This window comes from Pipistrellus hanaki (assembly GCF_964339955.1).
Source record: "Pipistrellus hanaki genome assembly, chromosome: 9".
NCBI lineage: Eukaryota > Metazoa > Chordata > Mammalia > Chiroptera > Vespertilionidae > Pipistrellus > Pipistrellus hanaki.
In genome coordinates, this window is record NC_140511.1 from 8539617 (window position 1) to 8557027 (window position 17411).

At 66.6% G+C, this 17411-nt stretch overlaps 1 protein-coding gene and 1 long non-coding RNA gene across 2 annotated transcripts in view; one reads left to right on the top strand and one right to left on the bottom strand.

The window, feature by feature from the left end:
* Positions 1-4739, top strand: part of SCN2B (sodium voltage-gated channel beta subunit 2) — a 9791-nt gene extending 5052 nt beyond the window's left edge. Inside the window, 5 exon segments of the mRNA XM_084895639.1 lie at positions 3201-3367; positions 3547-3757; positions 4325-4407; positions 4409-4596; positions 4627-4739. Of these exon segments, the coding sequence (XP_084751765.1) occupies positions 3201-3367; positions 3547-3757; positions 4325-4407; positions 4409-4525 (578 nt within the window). The 3' untranslated portion in view covers positions 4526-4596; positions 4627-4739.
* LOC311628404 overlaps positions 4733-17411 on the bottom strand; it is a 446163-nt gene continuing 433484 nt past the window's right edge. Inside the window, exons 2-3 of the long non-coding RNA XR_014796017.1 lie at positions 5579-7198; positions 4733-5530 (exon numbers count right to left, since the gene is read on the bottom strand). This is a non-coding gene — a long non-coding RNA (uncharacterized lncRNA). The remainder of the gene's footprint in view (positions 5531-5578; positions 7199-17411) is intronic.

A 17411-nucleotide genomic window follows, 5' to 3' on the forward strand; every position in this document is an offset into this window, starting at 1 on the left:
GGTGGGGGTGAGGGTGGGGTGAGGGTGGGGTGAGGGTGGGGGTGAGGGTGGGGTGGGGTGGGGTGAGGGTGGGGTGGGGGTGGGGGTGGGGTGAGGGTGGGGTGGGGGTGAGGGTGGGGTGAGGGTGGGTGAGGGTGGGTGGGGGTGGGGTGAGGGTGGGGGTGAGGGTGGGGGGGTGGGGTGGGTGAGGGTGGGTGAGGGTGGGTGAGGGTGGGGTGAGGGTGGGGTGGGGTGAGGGTGGGGGTGAGGGTGGGGTGGGGTGAGGGTGGGGTTGGGGGTGGGGGTGAGGGTGGGGTGGGGGTGGGGTGAGGTGGGGTGGGGTTGGGTGAGGGTGGGGTGGGGTGGGGTGGGGGTGAGGGTGGGGTGAGGGTGGGGTGGGGGTGAGGGTGGGGTGGGGGTGAGGGTGCGTGGGGTAGGACGGGGCAGCCTTTCAGGGAAGGTGCCGGCGCCCGGAGCTCAGAGGGAGGTTAGCTCAGGACGCTCCTGCGCTCCCTCCTCCCCGGGTGGGGGCGTGGCGGGCGCCCTCCTCCCTTCCCTCCGCTGTGCAGCGGGGAGGGGCGGGCTTTGCTCCGCGGGGCCATCAGCCGCCCAGCCCCTGCTCCCCAGGGGTGTGCCTGGCGGCGGTCTGCGTGACCCTCCCTCTGGGCCCGCTCTGACCTCCTGGCCAGCAGCTCGGAGCCGCCCAGCCTCAGGTCCCGCCCTGGGTCCTCCTCCTGAGGCGGCTGAGCCCAGGGCCGCAGCGGCTGCTGGGGGCGGGTGGGGGCGGGGCGGGGGACCTTTGCACAACAGGGCAGCGTGGAAACAGTCCCCAGGGATCCTGCCCAAGGCGCCTCGAAGGGGACTGCCTCCTTCCCTTTGCTGTGCCCTCACTGGCCGGCAGACGGCGCCCTGCTCCTACACTCCATCTTTAACTCTCCCAACAACCGCTGCGTTCCTGGGGTGGGGGTGAGGCTGGGGGGGAGGGGCCTGCCCAGAAGGCGGCTGGGATTGAACCCGCTTCTGGGCAGGCCTCCACATCTGTGCCCTTCCTACAGAGACCCCGGCTGCAGGGCCCTGCCCCAGTCCCCGTGGCTTCCTGTCTCACTCCCAGGAATTCCACCCCAAGTCCTGTCGGGCCCAGGACCCTGTGCCTCGGTGCCCGCCTGACCCTGGGCCTCAGTCTCCCCATCGCCCTGGGTCCCTCTGCTCCCGGTGACGCAGACAGGAAGCTCACTCCCGCCAGTGGGACCGCCCGGGTGTCCGCAGCCTCGGACCGATCCCTCAGCGCCAGGCGGCTCCCCGGCTCCCTGAGCACCACACGCCCTCCAGGCAGCCTTACCGGCCAGACACACGCCTCCCTCGCTGTATTCCGTCACCTGTCACCATGCCCGGCCTCGTCCCCTTCCCCCCGAGGACACGCTCCGGGCGGCACTGGGTGGCCTCCGGGCACGGGAGGTGGGTGATCAGCTTCGCGAAGGAGCGAGAGGGACTGAGGCCGAAGGTCCCTGTGTGTCCTCCGGGGACATGGAGCGTTGGGATGAGGTTGGCAATGTTGGCAAAGAATCTTACAATCACGGCCAGGATTGGGCCCGACTGGCATGGCTTGGTGGTTGAGCGTTGGCCTATGAACCAGGAGGACATGGTTCGATTCCCAGTCTGGGCACATGCCAGGTAGGGAGCAAATAAGAGGCAACCAATCAATGACTCTCCCATCATTGATGCTTCTCTCTCCACTACCCTTCTTCTCTGAAATCAATAATATAAATCTATACATTTAAAAAGGCCAGGATTAGGGTGAGGCAAGTGAGGTGCCTGGGTGTGCCTGGGTGCAAACTGTAAGGAGGTGTTGCCTGACCCGCTGGGGACACTCGGCTGGCGCCCCCGGGCTCCGTGGAGAGGGCTGCAGGTGGCGGAGAAGAGGGAAACTGAGGCCAGCACAGCAAACCTTTCTCCAGGGCCTGCAGAGCAGGCAGCGCGGAGCGACAGCGCAGCGGCGGGCGGGGGCTGCCGCCCGGACCCGGGAAAGGCCTGGGGCCTTGTCTGTCCCCGGCCTGACGGGATCCGTCTCTCCTCCCCAGCCCTGTGCTGCCCCACTTTACCCCAGGCCACATCTATTACCCCCGCTCTCTACTGAACCCTGAATGCTTCAGCCATAGGGCCCCCCCTCTGCATAGCTCTGCACCTCCCACCAGGTGCGGCCTGTCTCCCCCCTCCACCCCCCGCCCCGGCCCCACTCCCACCAGGTGCAGCCTGACCCCGCCCCCACTCCCACCAGGTGCAGCCTGACCCCGCCCCCCACTCCCACCAGGTGCAGCCTGACCCCGCCCCACTCCCACCAGGTGCAGCCTGCCCCCCCCACTCCCACCAGGTGCAGCCTGTCCCCCCCCCACTCCCACCAGGTGCGGCCTGTCCCCCCCCTCACCCCCGCCCCGGCCCCACTCCCACCAGGTGCAGCCTGCCCCCCCCCACTCCCACCAGGTGCGGCCTGTCCTCCCCCCCACCAGGTGCAGCCTGTCCCCCCCCCACTCCCACCAGGTGCAGCCTGTCCCCCCTCCCGGCCCCACTCCCACCAGGTGCAGCCTGTCCCCCCCCCACTCCCACCAGGTGCAGCCCGCCCCCCCTCCCGGCCCCACTCCCACCAGGTGCAGCCTGCCCCCCCCACTCCCACCAGGTGCAGCCCGCCCCCCCTCCCGGCCCCACTCCCACCAGGTGCAGCCTGCCCCGCCCCCCTCCCGGCCCCACTCCCACCAGGTGCAGCCTGCCCCCCCCTCCCGGCCCCACTCCCACCAGGTGCAGCCTGCCCCCCCCCCCTCCCGGCCCACTCCCACCAGGTGCAGCCTGCCCCCCCCCCTCCCCGGCCCCACTCCCACCAGGTGCAGCCTGCCCCCCCCCACTCCCACCAGGTGCAGCCCGCCCCCCCTCCCGGCCCCACTCCCACCAGGTGCACCTGCCCCCCCCTCCCGGCCCCACTCCCACCAGGTGCAGCCTGCCCCCCCCCCCTCCCGGCCCCACTCCCACCAGGTGCAGCCTGCCCGCCCCCCCCTCCCGGCCCCACTCCCACCAGGTGCAGCCTGCCCCCCCCCTCCCGGCCCCACTCCCACCAGGTGCAGCCTGCCCGCCCCCCCCTCCCGGCCCCACTCCCACCAGGTGCAGCCTGCCCGCCCCCCCCTCCCGCCCCACTCCCACCAGCAGAGCCTCAGCAGCCTGTGCTCTGCCTGCAGTGCGGCCAGGGCTCAGCATGGAGGTCACGGTGCCCACCACCCTCAATGTGCTCAATGGCTCAGACGCGCGCCTGCCCTGCACCTTCAACTCCTGCTACACCGTGAACCACAAGCACTTCTCCCTGAACTGGACCTACCAGGAGTGCGGCAACTGCTCCGAGGAGATGGTGAGTCCGGGTGCAGTCCGGGCGGCCTGGACCGGACTGGGGCCAGCTGCTGGGGGAGGTGTGCTGTCCCGCGGCGGGGAGGGTGGAGATCCGAGGGAACGCCTGTCCCAGGTAAGACGCTGGAGGAGGCACCCGCCCCGGGGCCTGCCTCCCTCCCAGCCTGCGCCTCGCACCCCCAGTTCCTCCAGTTCCGCATGAAGATCATCAACCTGAAGCTGGAGCGGTTCCGGGACCGCGTGGAGTTCTCGGGGAACCCCAGCAAGTACGACGTGTCGGTGACGCTGCGCAACGTGCAGCCGGAGGACGAGGGCCTGTACAGCTGCTACATCCTGAACCCGCCCGACCGCCACCGCGGCCACGGCAGGATCCAGCTGCGGGTGCTCATGGAGGGTGAGCCTGGCGGTCACTCTGAGCCGGCGCCCAGAGGCGCCTCTGGGCGGCTGTCCTGCGGGGGGCGCTGGGAGCCGCAGCCGAGGGTGGCCCAGCACCTGCTCTCTTCCCTGCTGTCCTTAGGGACCTGGGAGCGTGACTCTGAGAGTCCTCCTGACACTGTCAGTCAGGCCAGGGCTTTAAGAGTCATTCTAGCAGTTTCCATTGATGGGGCTCGATGAGTCTCAGGCCCGGGACCAAACTGGCTGAGCCTCTCCCGGTCCCCAGGAGCCTCAGGCAGGAGCTGCGATGTCGTGAGGAGGCAGGGGCTGGGGAGGACACGTGTCTGAGATGAACCAGCTCATAAACACACTCAGGCCGCACCGGTCTGTCTGCCCTCGAGTCCACGCCCGCCCTGCAGCCCCTCCTGCCTCCCGGCTGCCGGGCCGGGACTCGGGGTGGGGGCGCGGAGGCCGTGCGTGGCTGCTCTGGCTTTGGCTGCAGTTCTCCCCGCGGAGAGGGGGGCCGGGCCCGGGAGCGGGGCCGGGGCCTGCGGCCGGCCCTCAGCGCCTGTCTCCTCCTCCCCAGAGCCGCCCGAGCGGGACTCCACGGTGGCCGTGGTGGTGGGCGCCTCGGTCGGCGGCTTCCTGGCCGTGGTCATCTTGGTGCTGATTGGTGGTGAAGTGCGTGCGGAGGAAGAAGGAGCAGAAGCTGAGCACCGACGACCTGAAGACGGAGGAGGAGGGCAAGGCGGACGGCGAGGGCCACGCCGAGGACGGGGCCAAGTAGCGGCTGCCTGCGGCCCCCCCGCCCCCCCTCCTGCACAGCCCCTGCCTCTCGGTGTGTGTGCTTCTCCTGACCAGGTCCCGGCCGGCCCTGCGCCCCCTGAGCCCTCATCTGTCCCCCCGCACAGTCTCCGCCTCTTTCACAGGAGAACCCGCTGTGGAGTATGGATGGGAGGCCCCGGGGGAGGGAGGAGGGTCCCGCTCCCCTGAGAGGAGGGGAGGCCCTGTGAGCGCCCGGGGGGGGGAGGTGGAGGGGTCCAGCGTCTGCCTGCTCACAGGGGGACTCCTCTGGGGCAGCTTCAGAGCACCTGTGGGTGGGCGGGCTCCCCTGCAGGGCTGGGTGCTGGTCACGGGGTGCTGGAAATCGGGGTGCGTGAGCAAGGGCCTCGAGGGAAGCGAGATGGAGGCGAGTGGACGCGGTGGTCCCGGCGCCCGGCTCCGCCCGCTGATCCACGGAGGAGCTCGGCTGCCGGTGCTCTCCGCTGGCTGGTGATGCCCGGGCTCGGAGAGAGCAGCACGGGGGCCGGGCCTGGTCACGGTCATGGTCCCGGGCGGCGTGTGCTCCAGGCGGTGGTCCTTTCCTGCCCCGGAGCGCCCACCAGCGGGAGGCACATGCCAGTGCGAGCCGGGCCTGGGGCAGGGGGAGGGACCGCCTCGCAGCCCGCAGGCCCCAGGGGCTGGGCTGGACGCCAAGGGAAGGCCTGAGGAGCGTGAGGAGCCGTGGCCATGTCTGTCGGGGCTAGAGCCCCCCATGGCTGCCTGGGGAGAAGGGGGCATGGCTGGGAGCCGTGTCCTCCTTGTCCCTCACATCAGGGGTCTCAGGAGAGGGAGCCAAGACGAGAGGCCTTGGAAGACCACAGAAGCCAACGAGCCACAGCACGCCTGCTGCACACGGGAAACTGAGGCTCAGGGACGGAACGGGAGGCCCTGCACCCCTCGGGCTGTCAGCCTCCAGTTTGAATAAACAGCCATAGTTGTCCCGGCCGGAGAGGAGGGGAGGGGTGCCCTGCTCCTCCCCCTGAGAGGGGATGCCCGTGGCGGGGTGGGTGATGCCCACAGCAGGGGTGGGTGATGCCTGAGGCAGGGGTGGGTGATGCCCACAGCAGGAATGGGGTGATGCCTGAGGCAGGGGTGGGTGATGTCCACAGCAGGAATGGGGTGATGCCCACAGCAGGAATGGGGTGATGCCCACAGCAGGGGTGGAGTGTGGGTGGGGACAGAGCCACTGGCATGCCCCTCCTTACCCCAGGTGAGCCTCCTCCCGGTCCTGGGAGCCAGGTCCTGCACAGACTCAGGGAGCGGAGCTCAGGGTGGGAAGGAGCCTGGGGGCGGGGACAGGCAGTGACAGTCTCAGGGACCACTCTGCCTGTGCCCTCAGGTGGCCAATCAGGGGAGTGGGCATCTAGGAGGTCCAGTTTAATTCACGTCCATTGAACATCCGTGTACTGACATGTGCATGGCCCGCTGGGAGGTGCTGGTGTTGTGCACACAGCCGTACAGAGCTGGGCGGCCAGGCCAGCACGGAGGACCGGGGCGAACTGGTGCATCTCATTCCATCGGTGCGGCCGCGGCTCCCAGCTGGAGTGAGGGGAGGGGGAGTCCGGGAGGGGCGGAGCCAGGCACAGGGTGAGGGTGGCCAAGGCGTCCAGGGAATTCTAACTGCTGCCCAGTGCCCACTGCCAATCACACACTGCCAGCGGGCGGGCTGAGCCACCCTGGGCAGGCGGGCGGGCACTGCCCATCTCTCCAGCCGAGCGGCCGAGCGAAGGGGGGGAACCAGGTGTGCAGCGCCCTCAGCCGCGGGCGCCCCCCGGGATGGGAATGAGTGAGGCTCTGTGCGGAGCGGACCCCCTTTCCCAGGCCCATCACCTTCCGGAGGGGACTGGTCAGACTCCCCGGGTTTATCTGAGAACCTGACTCCCCGAGAAGCAGCCCCAGGAGCCGGCCGGCGGCACATCCTCTCCCCTCCCTCCCTCTCCGGGGCCGGGGCACGGAGGCCGGGGGCCAGCCGGCTCCTGTGAGGAGGGCGGACGCGTGGCCCGCAGCCCCCGCTCCCCCTCCCTCCGGTCAGACGGGGAGGCTGCTCCCCTGCTCCGCGCCCCGCCGGCGGCTGCATGTCCCCCGCCTGCGCTCCGCTGGGCTCAGGCTGCTGTTCCTCCTCGGCCCCCCCTCCTGCTCTCACCCCCCTTCTTTCCAAGGAAGGCCAGCGTAAGGAGGTAAGGAGGGAGGGGCCGGCCGGCCGCGGGACGGGCCTGCAGGAAGGAAGCACATTATTCAGGGTCAGGACCGAAGTGCCTCGAGGTGCCTTGGAAGTGGTTTGGAAGTGTCTGCTGCCCCGGGCGGGGACAATCCCACTGCTCTCAGTCAGTTACGGACGTGGGGCCCCCTTCTCCCCGTGCCTGTGCGGAGGCGGGCCGGCAGTCTCCCGAGGCAGGGTGAGCAGATGGACAATTGCAAATGCCGGCCGGCCCACGGACAGCCCTGGCCACCGCGTGGCGGGGCAGCTGGGGCGGGTCCCTCCTGCTTGTTCTGAGGACAGACAGCGCCTCCTGTCCTCCTGCGGAGTCCTCTTTATTCAGCTGCTGATGCATTGCACGCCGTCGCCGTAGACATAGTGGTAGACACTCAGGCCAGACCTCTCGCTACGCCACCCAAAGCAGCGCCGTGGGGGCAGCCTCTCCGTGCTCCGAGCCGATGCAGGGTCACGGAGGGAACGCGTCCTCGCTCTTGGCGCCCTCGCGGGGACACTCACGCACACCAAGGTTCAACTCAAGGTGCGGTGGGCGAGGCGGGCAGCAGCCCCCGGTGCCCTGTGCCCGGCTGCGCGGCTGTCTGCTTTTCGGAGCGGCCGGAGTCTGGGTTGGATCGATGGCGACAATAAACAGTGTCTTCCCCGAACTTCCTGTGCGTGTGGCTTCTTTTCCCGAGAGCGGAGCCGGCTAAGGGGAGGCTCTGCCAGGTCCCCACCGAGACCTCCGCTGCTGCTTCCTGGTCACAATGACAGCGCCTCCCACTAGGATGCAGCTCCCGGCTCCTCCTGCAACCAGATGGCTGCTTACCTGCTCTGTGCCTCCCCCTGCACCCCTGCTTGGTGGGCTCTCTGTTGCTCCTGGGACGACGCCCACCTTTACGCCCCTCACAACTGACTGGTTCCCTGGTGTGTCTCTCCTTTCTCCCAACAGAGGGGCCACCCTTCCTGCCCCCGTCTAAGCCGGGCTGCGAGGCAGACCCTCCTCTGACTCAGCGAAGTAGGTGACAGCCAGCTGGCATCTGCCCAGCAGCTCCAGGGCGGGGTGGCCGCGGGGCCTGTGGATGTGCTGCTGGGTCAGCCCAAGTTCAGGGCCAGAGTCAGCCCAGGCTCGGGGCACCACTATTGCAGACACATACTGTTTCTCTCTGGTGCCTGTTCTTATCTCTCTGCATTTTCTTTTACACACACACACACACACACACACACACACACACACACACACATATATATTTACGCATGCACACACACGTACACATGTACACACACACATACACACACACACTTGCCAGATGAGAACAATCGCAACTCTGCGGCGTAGGCGTGCTGACGTGGTGGTGCCGGCATGTCTCCCGTTTGCTGGTCTGTTTGCATCCTGGTGACTGAGAGCTTGGCCGGGGGCCAGTGCCCAGACGCACTGAGAATGTTCCAGGAGGACCCGACATGGAGAGTCTGATGCTGCAGGCTGCTGCTCCTGCCGGCAGAGAGGCCGGGAAGGGAGCGCAGGCCCAGCGGCGGCTGGTCTCTGGCGGAGCCACGGTTACCTTGGCCTGAAAAGGCGTCTGGCCCGGCCGGGGTGGCTCAGTGGGCGAGCATCCACCTAAGAACCAGGAGGTGATGCTTTGATTCCCGGTCAGGGCACAGGCCTGGTGGCCTGCCCAATCCTCAGTGTGGGTGTGCGGGAGGCAGCCGATCCATGATCTCTCTCCTCACTGATGTTTCTCTCTCTCTCTCTCCCTTCCTCTCTGAAATTAATAAAAGTATTTTTTTAAAAATTAAAAAATGGAAAGGCGCCTGCCCTCTGGAGCCCCCACAGGGTGCTTTCCTTGGCAGAGGGAACGGAGGCTGGGCCGCGGCCTGAGCAGCAGAGGCGCCGAGCTTCTGGCCGGTCCTTCGGGGGCAGAGGCGGCAGCTTTCTCATCCAGGGCTCTGCTCCCGGGCACTGGGAGCACACTTTGGAGCTGGCGGCGGCGCCTCGGCTTCCGGGAGGGCTGGCTTTCGCCCAGGCGCTGCCCCAAAATCAATGTGCTTGGGCCCAGCCTGCTGGGCGGGAGGAGGAGTTCTGGCTGCGGAGCCAGCTGCCTGGGGGAAGGGCTAGCTCCGCTCTGAGGCTCAGCGTTCCCTGGCCTCCGCTGTCCGGCTGTCCGTGTCCCCCGCTGAGTGGGGTGCTGGGCAAGCGCCTCCCAAGTCCATTGCTCCTTAGTGCTCCTGGCGCCCCCTGCAGGCTCAGCACAAGCGCCTCCCAAGTCCATTCTCCTTAATGCCCCTGGCGCCCCCTGCAGGCTCAGCATGGACCTGCAGCCTGCACTCCTGGGCTCTCGGGGTCCCTGGGCTCTCGGGTCCCTGGGCTCTCGGGCCTGAGGCCCAATGCCAGGGGCAGGAAAGGAGGTGTTCATAACATCAGAGACAAGGGGAGCCCCAGGGACGACGTGGCTGACCTCCCGATCTTCCTGGAGGGAAAGCAGGGCCGGAACAGGAAGTGACTGGCTCACAGCCACATGGTAAGTCAAGGCAAAGACAGGGCTCCCTCGGGCTCCGGATCAGCTCTTCCTCCACGGCCCACACCCATCTGGGCCCAGCACAGGGCTCAGAGCACAGCAGCCCCAGCACCTGCCCCTGCCCCCCCGCTCCCCGCCCTCCCGCTCCTCAGGAGGGGCTGGGTTTAACTAGAAGGGCCCCCACACCGCCTGTGAGGGCTGTTCCTAAAGGTGAGGTGAGAGAGAGCATGGTCCTCCCAAGCTCACCAGCCGGCCAGCACTGCGCCCCAGACAGACCGGCGCTGCCCCAGGCAGGGGCCCTCGCCAGGCTGACCTGGTGGCCACGGGCGGGAAACACGTCTGTGAGCTCCTGCTCCCACATCAACAGGCTGGTCTGTACCGGTCCCTCTTAGGGCTTCGTTCTCCTCCATCATGGCGGGGGGGTGAGGGTAGGGGGTGACTAAAAGTCTTCAGGTGGCCTGGCGGGCATGGCTCAGTGGTTGAGCGTCAGCCTATGCGCCGAGACCACAGTTTGATTCCCGGTCACGGCCCATGCCCAGGTTGTGGGCTTGATCCCCAGTGTGGGGTGTGAGGGAGGCAGCTGATCCATGGTTCTCTCTCATCATTGATGCTTCCCTGCCTCCGATCCATGATTCTCTCTCATCATTGATGTCTCCCTTCCTCTCTGAAATCAATAAAAATATATTAAAAAACAACAACCTTCAGGGAGAAAGGAGGCAGGGCAGTGCCTGCTGGGAGGTGAGCTGGCTGCAGAGGCGGGAGCCCCCCATGTCCCCGCCTCCTCTGTGGACATTTGAGGCCACAGGAGGTCCCTGCTGGCGGGGCCCCGCGGGAATCTTCTCAGGTGGCCGTGGCCGTGCCCCCGCAGACCACCCACCACCCGGGGCCTCGGTTCCGGTCAGGCCGGCTGTCTGAGGCGTGCTGAGGCCAGGGCGCAGGCTGGGCTGCCCAGGCCCTGGGAAGGCAGCCCAGCTGGGCGCCGCAGCCTGGCATGTGGATTTGGTCCTAACGGGTTCGCCTCGCCTGGAGCCACCTGCAGAGCCCGGAGGATTGGCGAGGAAGGGAAAGACGTGAGGGTGATGGACCGGGGAGAGAAGAGGTGGGTGTGGGGGTGGGGAGCTCGGAAAAGCAGCTTTTCCTTTTCTCTGCACCAATGACCTTGAGAGCCAGGAGGTGCCAGGGGAGAGCGAGCCAGGGCCCTGGACCCTCATCTTGGCTACTGGGACTCTGTGGGCCGGGCGTTCCCTCCTCACCTTTATCCCAACCATCTGCCTCTGCTGCCCACCGCGCAGCCTCCGGTGGCCAGTGGCACAGGGACGTACTGTGCCACAGCCGGGAGTCACTGCAGTGGGCGGATCCGGAGGGCGTGTCCCACCGGAGGGGAAGCGGGCACCAGAGCTGCGGGCCGGTGTGGGGCTGGGCCCTGCCCGCCGCAGAGGGCTTAGCCTCGCCCGCTGCCCCAGGGAGGCTGAGGGCTGCAGGCAGACACGCATTGATCGATGGGAGCCGGAGCGGAGCAGGGCTGCTCCTGGGCAGGAAGGAGACCCGTCCCGGAAGGCATGCGCACTGCTTGGGTGGGGTGCTGGCCGCGGTTCCTCGGCCAGGGCACACTTTACTGCCTTCTCCTCCCCACTTACGCTTACGGAGGACGGCCGCAGCTCTCGTTTTAGGGTTCAAATGACAGCCATGGGGTTAACTCGTTTTGCCCAAAGGCGACTCTGACCCATGCCCAGGCCAGCTCCTGCCCCTCTGCCCTCCTGCTCAGGCCTCTCCCCCAGCGGCCTCCTACACTCAGCCCTTCTCCTCTCCCGATGGCCCCTGGGGCGAGGAGTGCTGAGCCGCCCGCAGGGAGCAGCGAGGCCCCCTGGGAACTTTTTCCAGAACCAGGAAAGAGCTCCGTCCTCTGCATTCCCCGGGCCTTCCCGAGGACGCAGAGAGGGGGCAGCTCGCCTTCCCCCTGCCCGCCAGCTTTGCCAGGGGCTCGCCCCCACCCTGCCCGCAGCCAGGCTGGCGGTGTGGGGAGGCCTGGAGGTGTGGGTGAGAGAGTGGGCGAACAGTAAGGGCAGCTGTCATTGTGCTGCTGGGCCCGGCGAGTGTTGTGTGTGTGTCAGCCCACCTCCCGCTGCCTCTCCGCCCCGCCCCCCAGGCCCCAAGGTCAGCGCTGCTGAGGGTGCGGGCAGCGGGCTCGCCGGGTGCTGTGTGCCAGGTCAAGGAGGGCAGCAGAGAAATCCTGGGGGTTGGGGGAAATGACTGTGGGCCACACAGCAAGGGGGGCGGGTTTGGGAGCAGAGACACAGCCTCTCAGGAGGCCCCTGAGGTCCCACCGGCCCTTGGCCCCACCGCTCCGTGCAGACAGGTCAGACCGCTGCGGCCCTGCTCCTCGCTCAGCTCCGAGCCTGTCAGAGCCTCCTGCCTGCTGGCCGGCGTCTCTCTGTCCCTCTGCCCCCTTCAGCTGCAGGCCGTGCCACCTCCAACTCCTTTTTAAAAAAAGTATTTATTTTTGTTAATCCTCACCAGAGGGTATTTCCATTGATTCTTAGGGAGAGGTGGAAGAGAGAGGGGAAGACAGAAACATCCATGTGAGAGAAACACATCCATTGGTTGCCTCCTGTACGAACCCTGACCTGGGCCCGGGCCGGGGAGAAGCCTGCAACCAAGATACATGCCCTTGGCTGGATCAGACCCCGGAACTTTTGGTCCTCAGGCGGCTCTAACCACTTAGCTCACTGGCTAGGGCCATGCTCCAACTTCTTCAAGTCCCCTGCTCTCCAGGGAGGCTCTCCCTGGCCCCTGCTTCCGTTCTCTCAGCCTCTCCATCCCTCCCCCTTCTTCTCCCACCACATCTCCTCTTCCACTCCACCCCTCCCTCTCACCTCACTTTGCAAGACACAGCTCCGCACCAGCATGCCCGGGATCTGCCTGGCCTGCGCACCACCCACACATGGCTGGGGACCCTCTTGGTTCCAGGAGGACACCTGGCCGCTCAGCTGACCAGGCGGCGGGGTGGGCAGCCAGCTGACCACAGCCCCCGAGGCCCCAGCCTCAGCCTCCTGGGCCCTCCTCCCTCGCAGGAGGGTGGGGGCTGGGACATCTGAGGCAGAGAGGTGAGCACCCCTCCGCTCTGCTCCGGGCGCTGGGTGAGCCCAGCCCTGGGCCTTCCCATCCCACAGACGCAGGGAAGCCAGACTCACCCTCAGCTGCAGGAGGGAGCGCGCTCCTGGAGTGGCACACGCCCCTCTCGGGCTCCAAAGGCTGGGCTCCCGCTCGGACTGTCCAGTGAGCAGCTCCCGGGCCAGGACATTCCTGCTCCCTCCTCCCTCTGCCCCTGCCTCCCAATGAGCTCATCTGCCCCGGCTCCCCCCCCCCCCCCAAAGCATGTTGGACAGAAAGCAGAAGAGGAGGAGAGGGTGGAGCGGGGAACTGCCCACCTGCCCCGCCCAGCGCCCTTAGGAGGTGGGGAGAGGTGGGGGGAGGGGCTCGCTTTAACCCCACTCGCTGCTGGGAGGGCCGGCGCGGTGGGGGGCGGCCAGGGCCAGTCCCTGCAGGGCTGCTCCGCCTGGGCTGCTGCAGGCTGGCCGGTCCGCCGTCCTGCGCTGCCAAACTCCAGGCTGCGGAGCCTGGGCTGGGGCGGCGCTCTGAGCTGGAGAAACCGGTGGTGAGTGGGGGTGGGCGGGGCATAGACCTGGGGGCACTAGGAGACCGGCGGCACACCCCAGTATCCACCTGCAGGGCAGAAGGACTGGGGGCATGGAACCCAGCGGATGCACGCAGAGGAACCTCAGCCCCCGTCCTGAGCCGGGACCTGCTTCCAGCGGAGGGTGCAGAGGGTCTGAGCCGGGACCTGCTTCCAGCGGAGGGTGCAGAGGGTCCTGAGCCGGGACCTGCTTCCAGGGGAGGGTGCAGGGGGGAGCGCGCCCGCACACCCGGCTGAGGGATGGGGGAGGGGCCTGTGCTCTGCCTCCAGGCTGACTCAGCGCTGTACCTGCCATGGCCACTGGGGATGGGAGCTGTGAGGGAGGAGGGGCGAGGCAGGCAAGGGCAAGGGCACTGGGGGAGCCGCGGGGAGGAGGCTCCGGCCAGGCTCTCCGCACTCAGGAGGGACTCCTCCTAAAATAGCTCCGGAACCTCCCAGGCTGCCTGCCTCCTCCGGGCGGGGGCTGGCGGTCTTTCTGGGAACTGTCCGGGATGGACCTTCCAACCCCCCCCCCCCGTCATCCCCGCCCCCCGGGAGAAGGTGGGATCTCCCCAGGGTGAGAGCCTTCCCGGGAGCACCCCCCACCCAGGCCAGGCACTGAGCTCGGCCCCACTTCCCACCACAGGGACTCGCTCCCCCTCTCCAGCCCGCTCCCCCCTCTCCAGCCCCGCTCCCCCCTCTCCAGCCCCGCTCCCCCCTCTCCAGCCCCGCTCCCCCCTCTCCAGCCCCGCTCCCCCCTCTCCAGCCCGCTCCCCCCTCTCCAGCCCGCTCCCCCCTCTCCAGCTCCGCTCCCCTCTCTCCAGCCCCGCTCCCCCTCTCCAGCCCCGCTCCCCCCTCTCCAGCCCCGCTCCCCCCTCTCCAGCCCCGCTCCCCCCTCTCCAGCCCGCTCCCCCCTCTCCAGCCCCGCTCCCCCCTCTCCAGCCCCGCTCCCCCCTCTCCAGCCCGCTCCCCCCTCTCCAGCCCCGCTCCCCCCTCTCCAGCCCCGCTCCCCCCTCTCCAGCCCCGCTCCCCCCTCTCCAGCCCCCCTCCCCCCTCTCCAGCCCCGCTCCCTGGAGGGCAGGAGCCGGTCACCTGGTCTGACAGGACTGCTGGCCTACTTGCTGCAAAGAGCCCCATGACCCCCAACCCCAGAAAACCTCCTCCCCCTGAATCTAGGCCCTCCTCCTCCAGTGAGCCGCAACAGCTCCTTGGAAACTTGCTTCTCAGGATCTCTGAGCCAGTCCCCGAGGGCCTGGGCACACTAGCCCATCACCGAGAGCCCAGCTCCTCCGGGGTGGCTGGGCTGGTCCAAGTCACCTTCCCACCCACAGGAGCTTCTGGCGGGAAAGGGGCAGGGCCCACACTCCTCCCGCCCGACTCCTAAAGCACCCCTCCCTGTTACCCCTCCCTGGCATCGCCTCCCCTGTTACCCCCTCCCCTGGCACCCCCTCCCTGGCACCGCCTCCCCTGGCACCCCCTCCCTGGCACCCCCTCCCTGGCTCCCCCTCCCCTGGCACCCCCTCCCTGGCACCCCCTCCCCTGGCACCCCCTCCCTGGCACCCCGCCCCCTGGCAGGCTCAGGAGGAGCTCCAAGCTTGCCCACTGGACAGGCGTTTTGAGGAACTTTGAGGAATTTTGAGGAAAGTGCTCTATAAATGTAAAATTCTCTAGCTGCTAGCTGAGATCTGGAAAGAGCCCACGTGCCCATGAGCGGACGAGCGGGTTAGAAAGCTGTGGTCCACCCACACCATGGCACACTATGTGGCAATGAAAAAGACAGAACGCTTACCATCTGCACCAGCCTGGCGCCTGGAGAGCATCATGCTGAGGGAAAGAAGCCAGTCGGAGAAAGACAAGTACCACACGATGTCACTCACGTGGGCTATAATGACCAACACAAACTGATGGCAAGAACAGACCAGAGACACAGACGCGAACAGATGTCGGACCTCAGAGGGAAGCAGGGGGGGGGGGGAGGGGGAAGAGATCAACCAATGAGCCCGTGGACAGACAATGGGGGGGGGGGTTGGGGGGATGGGAGCGGCAGGAAGAGGCTAATGGGGGAGGGGGGAAAAGAGGTTCTGTGTGATACTTTCAACAGAAAAGATTAAAAGAACAAACAAGCAAATAAAAACTCTCCAGCTGCTAATGCATTTCCCAGCGTCTCCCCACCGGGGTGCCCTGATGCCCTGAGGCTGGGGAGCAGCGGACAGTGGGGAGTCCAGGCTCTGAGCCTCCTGCCTCTGAGAGGCCTGTGGGCTTCCCACGAAGTGGCCCTGAGCACTGGTGAGCGCTGAGGCAGCAGGGCGGTGGGGGCAGATCCTGTCCCGGGATCTAAAGGTGGCCAAGGAGGCCCTGGCCAGTTGGCTCAGCGGTTAGAGCGCCAGCCCGCTGCCCGAAGGGTCTGGTCAGTTCCGATTGCTAGTCAAGGGCACAGACCTGGGGTGTAGGGAGACAGGGGCACGTGCAGGAGGCAGCCAGTCGATGTGAGAAATGCAATGGAAAAGTGTCTTCTGTGAGGGTTAGCCAGAAAACAAACCCGAGACACGCAGGGAGCTCTGTCCCCTCTCCCTCCCTCTCAGCGCAGGTCGCTGTCCTTCCTTTGGCTCAGCTCCTCTCACCTCAGCTCTGCGCTGAGAAACATGAGCCTGTGTAAAAATAAAGCGGCAGCAAGGATGCCCGCCCGCGGCTCCCGCGTGCGAGGCCGCCGGGGGGAGAGAGTGAAGGCACAGCCCCGGAGGGAGAGGCTGCGCCCGGGGCCACAGGCTGAAAATCCAGGAGCTGCAATGGCCTGCAGACCCCCCTTAGGGAGCACGCCGCCAGACCTTCCTGCAATAGTATCTCAGCCAGGCTCCGGGGCAGGATGTGGGTGTGGCCTGGGCAAGTGTACAAAAGGAAATGACACATGTGTCTAAATATAAATCAAAATATCAAAGTGTTAAAATTTAGCCCTAGCCAGTTTGCTCAGTGGATAGAGCACTGGCCAGCAGACAGAGCAGACAGAGCATCGTCCCGCGGACTAAAGGGTCCTGGGTTTGATTATGGTCAAGGGCGGGTACCTTGGTTGCAGGCTCCAACCCTGGCCCTGGTTGGGGTGCATGCAGGAGGCAGCTGATTGATAATCTCTCTCTTTGTCTCCCCCCCACCCCACTTGCTTCCACTCTCTCTAAAAACCAATGGAAAAATATCCTTGGGTGAGGATTAACAACAACAAAAAAGTGTTAGCATTCATCTGTTCCCCCTCCCCGCTTTGATTAAGGTTCCTTGGCCTTAATTTTAAGACCAAATCCCAAATCCATGGCCCGCTCTGCTCTGGTCCCGAGGGCGAGGCTCTGAGCACCCTGGAAACGCTGCCCGCATGTGGCCTCCCTCAGCTCCAGTCCCGCAGACAGCTGCCCCCCCCCCCATGTGGGCTCCCTCAGCTCCAGTCCCGCAGACAGCTGCCACCCCCCCCATGTGGGCTCCCTCAGCTCCAGTCCCGCAGACAGCTGCCCCCCCCCCATGTGGGCTCCCTCAGCTCCAGTCCCGCAGACAGCTGCCCCCCCCCCCATGTGGGCTCCCTCAGCTCCAGAGCCCACAGACAGCTGCCCTCCCCTGGCCTGCGGGTGTGCGCCTGCTGGTCAGCCCCGAGAGGATACCGCATGGTCTAGAAAGGAGGTGCATGGACCACCCCTTCCTGTCCCAGAAACCCCTTTTCCAGGGAAGAGTATGGCCGCCTAAACCCAGGAGCCCTGGGTGGGGGCCCTGCTGCCCAGATCTGAGGGTGCCATTGCTCTTAACAATCCAGGAGGTAACAGTCTTTCTCCACCATTTACAGACGAGGCTTCTGCAGAAGTTGCATAACTTGCTCAAGGTCACAGCTCAAAGCCGGAGCTGGGATTGGAGTCCCAGGTGCCTGGCTCCAGAGCCACTCTGAGGGGGCAGCCCCACCAGAGACAGCATCTCAGAAACAAATGCACACTCAGCCCGGCTGGTGGGGCTCCATGGATTGAGCCTCGACCTCTGAACCACGAGGTCACAGTTGATCCGCGGTCAGGGCACAGGCCTGGGTTGCAGGCTGGATCCCCAGTGTGGGGTGTGCAGGAGGCAGCCGATCCATGATTCTCTCTCATCATTGGTGTTCCTATCTCTCTCTCCCTCTCCCTTCCTTTCTGAAATCAATAAAAATATTAAAAACCAGAAAACAACACACACACAAATACACACCCAGCATTTCCCTTCAGCCTCAGGGGTCCCCTGAGGCCCAGGGGACAGCGCTGAGAAGGCGGTGGTCTGTAGCGGGGTCGGACCCTGAAGTGGGGGCTGGTCCCCAGTCTGAACCAGCTTCCAGACGTGGAAGAAGGGAGAGGGGGAGGCCCAGGCTCTGCCTGGAGGGAGAAGGCTGGTGGTTGTGGGGAGGCGCTCAGACATCAGCCACAAACTCCCCAGAGCCCTCCCGCTCTGCACTCACACCGCCTGGAGAGGGCCTGCC